At 32.9% G+C, this 9,489-nt stretch overlaps 1 protein-coding gene across 1 annotated transcript; it reads right to left on the reverse strand.

The window, feature by feature from the left end:
• Nucleotides 1-374: 374 nt before the first annotated feature.
• On the reverse strand, nucleotides 375-8,854 carry LOC117685197 (uncharacterized). The gene is made up of 4 exons (XM_066073341.1): nucleotides 8,191-8,854; nucleotides 2,399-3,736; nucleotides 2,094-2,303; nucleotides 375-1,930 (listed from the first exon to the last, which is right to left on the reverse strand). The coding sequence occupies exons 2-4, from the start codon at nucleotides 3,731-3,733 to the stop codon at nucleotides 1,409-1,411; spliced, it is 2,067 nt and encodes a 688-aa protein (XP_065929413.1). The 5' UTR covers nucleotides 3,734-3,736; nucleotides 8,191-8,854; the 3' UTR covers nucleotides 375-1,408.
• Between the last annotated feature and the right edge of the window lie 635 nt (nucleotides 8,855-9,489).

The raw sequence follows: 9,489 nt of genomic DNA on the forward strand, positions 1-9,489 counted from the left end.
AAAGACATTTTCGATGGAAATTTACACGTTTCTGAGTTTATCCATGCAAATGTGATATTGTGAAAACATAAACTATAGAGCCTCCCGTGATTTAGCTTGAATGTAATGCACATGTGCAAGATTGTAAAATCCAAAAAATCCAGATATTTTCCGGATTTTTTAAAGGAATGTTCGTTGATTATTAATTGACGAAGCTTGATTGAGAAAAAATAAAAACAAATTGGTAATCTTCATGTATCAATGATGTTTAAAATATATAAAACAAAAGACAGTACTCTTCCGATTTCTCGGTATTAAAGCCAAAAAAATTCGAGTCTATTATTTTAATATAGTGGTATAGATTCGTATTGCGTGTGAACTTTTCCAAAAAAGGACTAAAGCCAGAAACTATGAAAATCGGCCCTGTTCCCAAACTTAGTCATATTTTGTGAGATTAATGGTCACAATATTTGCTTCCTAGAATAATTTACTTTTTGTCGATATCTCTATTCGTTTCATAATTACAAGCCTCTAAACATACCATGAAATTCTGCGCTCTGACGTCGTGACGTCATGGCGACTGTCATGAATATTAACTTGGTTTGGAAGTGGATAAAAACATAAAAGGTTGATTAAATTAGAAAAATCTTTCAAAATAATTTTGTTGAAATTAGATTTGATTTTATTCATAAATACAACAATAACATTGAAAAATAATATTTATGTACATATCAATAATTTTATCTTGTGTGTCATTGGATGTATTATAAATGACGATTATTTACAGATTCTTGTACAGCATATACACCCATTATTATCATTATATAAGTTAATTACAATTTTAAAAAAAATGAAATACACAAGAAAACAAATCTAAATCCAATTATCATAAGATAAATATTTTCGATTCAATTAATAAATATATCAAGAATAATTTTTCTAAAGAAACGACATATGAGTAGTAAAACAGTCAGATAAATGTAATTCTAAGTAAATAAGTTATGTATTTAAAAGTTATGTACTTGATAAAAATTTAAAACTCTTAAATCTAATGAAAAAGAGAGCAGGAACAACTTCAATTAATAATAAATACATACATCTAGACAAAAAATACAGTACTTTATATTTATCATTGGATTCAGTTCATTGCCTCTCTCTCTCTCTCTCTCTCTCTCTCTCTCTCTCTCTCTCTCTCTCAAATTCATCACACTACTACATGTACAGCATTTCAATACAATGGAATTCTAAACATTATATAATTAATATCCTCAAAACAACAACAACAACAAAAACTCACACAAACAAGAACAAGTAATTAAAAGATCAAAATACGAACTGTCGGTAACTTAACAGTTTCATCTTATATATACAGAGCAATGGTAATATGGCTAAGACAATTATGATATTAACTACCACAACCAGTAACTGTTCATTCCTCGGGTACACTGTCACAACTGCTCGCATCACTGTCAGACTCATCAACGGGAGGTGGAATGTCTGCTGCATCAAGAACATGCTCACCCCAATCACGCACACCGTACTTCCCTCCCTCATGTCTTCCTTTTGACAGGTACCAAATGATGGCCGCTATATGGGAGCACATACCCACTACTCTGGCACCTGCCCTGCATGTACAGTACCATGCATCTACCGAACAGTCAGAGAACTCAATACAGACCAAGTACTGTTTTGATGATGTGTGGCGACTCTGAATCTTTACCCGCAGTAGCCTGTCATTATCCTTATGGAACCAAATGTCACAGTCCCCATCAATATGCTCTTTGATATAGCTGCGAGAAAGCTTCAGTTGATAGGTCCCGCAAGTCAAGTTCCGTAACTGCTCCTCGTCCAGGGTGGGGAAGTTCTCTATTCCACACTCGGGGACTGGCTGCCACTGAGTTGGCCTTCTGTTTAGACCATTATCTTCAACCAATCGTTGGAGATTATTTACCTGTTAAAAACACAATTAAGCAATCCATTAAATTTTACATTTCATATTAAATTCACATATCTTATTTTATTTACTAATGTGGGATAAGCTCGGTAAAATGTTAAATGATTTATAAAATATGTCTCCTTTTTCAGTGTTGATTAAGTACCCGGATTAGTCGTACCTGTTTAGACAGATAAAGCATTTTTGCTGCGTCTGCCTCGTTTTCCTCTATACTGTGACTTTTGCTCAGAGGTGGGAAGAACTTATTTGACAGGGCGCATACAATTCTGACATAATCTCCAACGAAAGGGATCTGATTTGTAGGGAGGGTACGGTCCAAATATCGCCACCTTTTGATTCTGGCATTGGATGACTCAACTACCCATCTTATCTGTTCAAGGATAAAATCAGAGATACAATTTTTGTCAGTAGTTGTATATAAAACATAGTGCATTGATAATATTTCTTTTTTTTCAGATTTCTTACCTTTGTAACAAGTCTGCTCTTATTGGCATCACTAGTGCTCATCTGTTTTTGTCCCTTCTCTAAAAATCGAGGCATTTCTGCTTGAATGCCTAAATCTTCAAGCAGGGGCAAAGCATCTCTAAATCCTCTGTCAACGATGAAAATGTCGTCTTCACTTAGCCAATTCTTGATGTCCTCTGCATTTGTTTTCATGATATGTTCAAGGATTGACGCATCGTTGTTTTTATGGTCTGCTAGGTATGGTCCTTGAATCGAGACAAAATAGCCTGTGGTTGTCACGATTACCATGGGTTTGATGAGCGACCTTCCTTTGTGGATGCTGTAAGAGCGGCGTTGGTATCTGAAGTTGTTGCTCTTGGCGGTGTATATATAGGTTCCATCTAAAACCAGTATGGCCTGACTCTTGTCTATGTCGCCGAACAATGTTTGGGCTAGATGGCGAGTGTGGTCGTTGATTACATCTTCTCTTGTGATGTGTTCAAATCCAAGATTATATGGGACAAAACAAGTCATCATCGCATTTCTAACAGCACTGATTGCTCTTCTTAAACTGGATTTTGAAGTACGAAATAAAGTTGACAGTATTTGATTTGATAATCCAGATTTCAACTTGCATAAAAATATGGCTGTAGATTTTCGTAAACTTCTAGATGGTGTCTGTTTAACATGATCTTTCAAACAGTCACAAAGAGTTTGGAAATTGTCCATACTAAGTCCAAGCAGAGATAGACAATCAGAATCTGTAAGAGTTTGTAGATCATCAAAGTCAAGATGGGTTTGTTCATTTCTTTGGCATAGAACGCGCATGTGCTGCAGTAAACTAAGGATGGCGGTTCTGTTGACAAATGCATGATCTGTTGTTGGAAGTTGTTCTATGGCTGCACTTGTTAAAAGTCCATCTTTCACATGTGCGGGACAGCATCTATTTCCAGATGGAATCAAAACATTGTGTTGAATAAACACGGCTGTGCGACACTCTGGGGATATAACAACAAGTTTTGGTCCAGGCTTTTTACAAACGATGCAATATGCATGAGTCTTTGCTGTGGAAAGAAGTTGCAAGGATACTGAAGGTGGACTAGATAACTGTCTGCTGTCACTTGTTTGAGAAGATGAACTCACAGATTGTTGAGTTTCAGTGGGTTTATGGCATGACTTTTCTCTGTAATATATGTTCCTACACTTACTGCAGATGACTGAATTTTCCTTTCCTTCCAACAGAAATTTTTTCATCAGATATTTTCTTATGCTTTTGTCGATGTGGCGTCTTTCCTTAGGTTTTGTTCGTTTTGAACACAAAACACAATTGAAGTACTCCGTTTTGTGTCCTGGCATTATCTGTAAAATAATAACAAAATGGGTACCAGTAACTCATTTATAAGTTAATATATTTCATAATATTTTCTACAGTAATGTTGCGTTTATAAATTGGCTTTAGATCATGTGCATTTAACATTAGAATTATTCTGGAGCTAAATAGTTATAATTGTTCTTCAGTATGTCGTATAGACCATTTAAATCACATCAAACTGAACTAAAAAAAATTATCTTTTATAATTTCAGTTAACGTTACAGTAAGTGCAATGCGAATTGCACATATTCATTGGGGAAATCTGAATTCAATCATTAATTCATATTCAATCTTAAACATTTATTTGTGATGATCTCACAAAGCATTATTTACTTATCAGTTGATGACTTACATTTCCTCTTATATATCTAATCTGTTATTGTTCTCTAGTGTAATAGTTAAATGTACATGTAATATACATATATATACCTTGTGTGAATAAAATACATTAGCTTTAAACCAGGATCTTCATCTGAATGAACTTTGAATTGTTTACAAGCAGGACATTTCGATTTTGATATCACTGCTTAATTTTGCTTTATAACACCACTTTGGATCCACCTCTGGATATTTATAATTTGTTTGATTAGAAAAATACTAACTTGAAAATATTATAATATGCAATTTAGATATAAACCTTATTCAGATTTCCCCATTCTTAATTATGTTATAATGTATATAAATAACAAATTATTGTGTTAATTTGTTTTATTGATTATCATTTTTTGGAAGGTGATAAGAAATGCTGAAAATATATACAAAAAATCATCGCAAAAAAAGTTTATTTCCAAGAAAGGTAACTCTCAAAATTAGGGGCTGTCAACATTCCACAACAATAATATTATGTAATTTCCCATATCTATAAAACAATTAATTTGTTAGCCTTGAAGGCACTTATTATGCAGATTCATATTATCTGAACTTTTAAAATATGTTACATGCTATCCATGATACTGTCCTTGTGAGAAAGGCTTCATACAATAGGGTGAGGACTAATCGCCGGAATGGCGACGGAATAGACGTAGTGACATGAATAAAAAGGCCGATAACTTGTGTTAGGTATAAGCTATCATCATTCGGTTTTCGGTTTTTTAATCTGTGGATAGAGGGCTATCGAAATATGTAAAAACTTTTTTGATAGATACATGTTTAATACATAAAACCTTGACCGGAATGAGCTATGGTCGCAAAAATCAGCTGCCGGAATGACGAAGTCGACTTCATAAAACACCTAATATCTCAAAAAGTTAATATTTTTTCATTCGGAAACGATTTTTTTAATCACAACGACCAGGTCTATAAAATGTGAAAAAATTAAATCGATATCTTTAGATTTAGTATGCAAAACCTTGACCGGAATGAAAATTTTTTGTTAAAAAAGAATGCTGAAATCGTGGAGTCATCTCTAAATAATCACCTGTATCATAAAAACCATTGATTTTATTTCCATTCGGTCAAGATTTTTTTCAAATCTGTAAATTTTGAGTGTAAAATTTCCATTCCGGTCAAGGTTTTGAGCATTTAAATCCAGTTTGATTTATAAAACTATATATTATCTGAAAGGTGTATAACTAAGGATGAAACAAACAATGCTTCTGAGAGTATCAATAATGTTTTGAAATTACATGTTAACGGTTTTTATTTTTTGTTTCTTCTTTGTTTATTATTAATATTAACCGTTTGCCTTTGTTAAATAAGCAACCACTGCCAAATCTGGATGAATGTGAGCACGAATGTGTGAGTAGATGAGTAAAAAATGGCTTTGAATTATATTATTAAAATGTTTGTATGCATATGAAAGTAATGAGAGTAACTGTTTATATGATTGTGTTATTAACTGGAATAAATGTGGAAAATACAGCGAGTGTTGAGCTAATTCCCTAGTAATCGCCCGGGACGGAAAATACCCCATAAGGTACAAAACCGGCGGTTATAGTATTACCGCGGAAACCGTTCCCGAAATTAGCGAAACAAATTTAAAAGGTATATTGATAATTCAAATTTATCACAGACGTGTTTAGCCAAATTGACAGTCGCGAATAATGGTGTAACTTTTGTCGAAAATCAGAAGGCTTTCATTGTTAACGGTAATAATAACAAAAAAATACGCAGAAACATTATTTCCTAAAGAATCGTGTCAATGCCCAGCCACGGGTACTTGTTATCATATTTTGGCAGCGCGAATCACAATGGGGGACAATATTTCGGAAACAAAGAAAACAATTAATCTTAAGCAGTTGTCTAAGAATAGTTTGAAACGTAACGATAAAAAATCCGGTAGGAAAAAACCGCGACCGAATGATTGCGACAAGGAAGTTATACCAGCTCCGGATTCCGCCGCCGCCGCGTTAGAACAAGAGGATGTTGGCGACGACATTCCCGTTAAAAAAATCAAATTAGAATGTAAATATTTTAGATCCAAAAGGGTGGTTGTGTTCCGATATTGTGAATTATTCATTAGATATAATCAAAAAGCTGTTTGAACATATACATGGGTTACAGTTAACAAATTTTGCACCACTATTTGACGAACAAACTAAATCATGGAAATGCGATAAAAAATTTGAACATACTCAACCACCTTCAGTTCAGATACATCATACGGGTAGAAGTCATTGGGTAACATCTTTTCAAAATAACAATAACGAAATTTGTATTTTAGATAGTCTTAGCAAGAGCAAGAACCAAACAGTAAACACTCCATCTCTTGAAATTCAACTCTCTCTTATTTATTTAATAATAAACAAAGAAGAAACAAAAAATAAAAACCGTTAACATGTAATTTCAAAACATTATTGATACTCTCAGAAGCATTGTTTGTAATACCAGAAAAAGGATTATAGAGACCTGGAAACTGTTGAACAACCCATTTTGCTGCATGATTGATAATATCAGACTTTAGATAAACATTAAAATAATCGACAGCTGATTGTGACCATTTATCAGTTACATCTTTGATGACATTCTCTACATTGTCTTTATCACTCTGTAAAATACTAACTAAACCTTGTACATACACTGAAATTTCGTTACCCTGAACACCATTTTTTTGTAACCAAAAATTAAAATCCCGCTTTAAATGATTCCAACAGAATAAATTCACACTATTTGGCAACAACTTACTAATAGCATTGGAAACAGCCTTTTCCCTATCTGTAACAATTGCAATTTTTTTAGAAAAAAGTTTTGGTATTTTTTCAATCAAATAATCAAATAAACGTTCGTGACATTTTTGATATTTACGCTCATGGATTAAAAAAGCTAGAGGTATAGTTGGTCTGTTCTCAAAAAGAATGTGTCTAAAAATCAATGGAGTTACATAAAAATCACCTAGATTAAATGTTGTGTCATAGCCTAAACAAATTGAAAATGTTGAATAACCAATAACAATTTCCTTATCTTAATTTCGCGTATATATTGTTTCTTTTTAAAATGATGTTTAAAAAAGCAGATGTAAGATTATCTACGTATACGAGTTCATGTAGTACATATTTGTTTTTATTACAGGTGTTGTTCACACCTTCTGTAGTACGGCTTCTTTACCTGAGCGATACCTGAGCGCATTAATAAAATTTGTTAATTTTGAGTGTAAAATTTCCATTCCGGTCAAGGTTTTGAGCATTTAAATCCAGTTTGATATATAAAACTATATATTATCTGAAAGGTGTATAACTAAGGATGAAAAAAATCTTGACCGAATGGAAATATGATCAATGGTTTTTATGATACAGGTGATTATTTAGAGATGACTCCACGATTACAGCATTCTTTTTTAACGAAAAATTTCCATTCCGGTCAAGGTTTTGCATACTAAATCTAAAGATATCGATTTAATTTTTTTCACATTTTATAGGCCTGGTCGTTGTGATTAAAAAAATCGTTTCCGAATGAAAAAATATTGTAAACTTTTTGAGATATTAGGTGTTTTATGAAGTCGACATCGTCATTCCGGCAGCTGATTTTTGCGACCATAGCTCATTCCGGTCAAGGTTTTATGTATTAAACATGTACTTATCAAAAAAGTTTTTACATATTTCGATAGCCCTCTATCCACAGATCAAAAAACTAAAAACCGAATGGTGATAGCTTATACCTAACACAAGTTATCGACCTTTTTATTCATGTCACTACGTCTATTCCGTCGCCATTCCGGCGAATAGACCTGCCCATACAATAGCAAATCCGGGTGCTGATGGGCTCAGTAAAAAACAAAAGCAATAACTTTGATTAAATAAGTCAATATTAACTAGGTACTAGTTTGATTCGATCTTCTAAATTGTGTATTGCATTTGACGCTTCGTGATATAGTTCAGACACAAGCCGAAAATGGCGACATGCAGAAGAAACCGCGCCGCAGACGACAGCAGCAGTATTCATTTCACCTTAAATATCGCTGTCAATAGTTTTCCTCTACGTTTAATAAAAAGAAACAAATACTTACCACGCCAATATCTCATAATTTCACATCTTGTTTTCAGGGGGTAATAGGTTGTTGGTTTGACAGATCCATCGTTGTGTTGACAGTGAATATCTATTTTTAGCATACTGGAAAATCCCTTTTTAATGTGGTAACTCGTTCGTCGGAATCAATGCGAATAAGAGATTCGAATTTTTATTTTTACGTTAAAACACAAGAATTTTACGATATCCAAGAGTTTAACTATTTGAAATGGGGGATAAATTCAATTAATATTGTCTTAACAAGTATAAAACGCAAATCCGGATTGCGTCAATGTATTCAAAAATAGTTAAATAAAGTATGGCGCCACACTTAAACCAACACAAAACCGATTAATTATTATTCGATTTTCATCAATGTATCTCTATGTAAAATTTTATTTTGGTTTAAGGTTGGCGCCTATATGAAATCAATAAAAATAACTGAGCGTATCTGTAAAAATTGGCCGATTTTACCATACCGTGTCCGGTTTTAGCTCATATAAAAGCGTCCGTGGTGTTTCCCGAAAAATTTTCGAGGCGGAAATGTAAAGACAAATGTGTCATGAGTAACTGACAACAAATTGGCTTCAAAGTAATGAAGTTTGATTTTTACGGATATACAGGGCCAAAATCATACATATTTGGCTTTAGTTCTTTCGTTTCATGTTTTAAGGTATTCAATGTATAATGAAGGGATATTGAACAATTTTTAATCATTTTAAACTAGTTAAATATGTATTGCGAGATAACAATGAAAGCGAAATGAACCAAATTCACATGACTGACAACATATAAGAAGCCGGTCATTTTGCACTTCAAAATTTTTTAAAGAGTTATCTCCCCCTTGACAAAAAAAGAAAATTTTAATTTCGTCAAAATATCTGAGGTAAGTGATTCATTTTCTTTCATAGATTAATAAAGAGAAAGTTTATGCATGTATTAACCAAGAGAGTTCTATGAATATTAAGTTACTTTTTACAATATCTTAATAAAACATATGTTGCGCATAGACTTTAATGCAAAATTCAAAATGTAATTAGTTGGACCATAATCAAAATTTTGAAATTCCTTTGGTGGAGTATTTTTATTTGATAACACTGTCAAAATGATATCATGATTAAGAAAATCAGACCATTCATTTATTAGGTACAAAATGTGGTCGTTATACATGGAATACCTTAAAAATATTTCCCCAATACAATATCTTTCAGACAAAAAAACTACATATACGAAGGAAACAATGCACTCTTTGAATTTGAAGGTTTTTTTTTTTTTTTTTTTTACTATACCTCGATATTGT

This window comes from Magallana gigas, chromosome 10 (genome assembly GCF_963853765.1).
Source record: "Magallana gigas chromosome 10, xbMagGiga1.1, whole genome shotgun sequence".
Taxonomy (NCBI): Eukaryota; Metazoa; Mollusca; class Bivalvia; order Ostreida; family Ostreidae; genus Magallana; species Magallana gigas.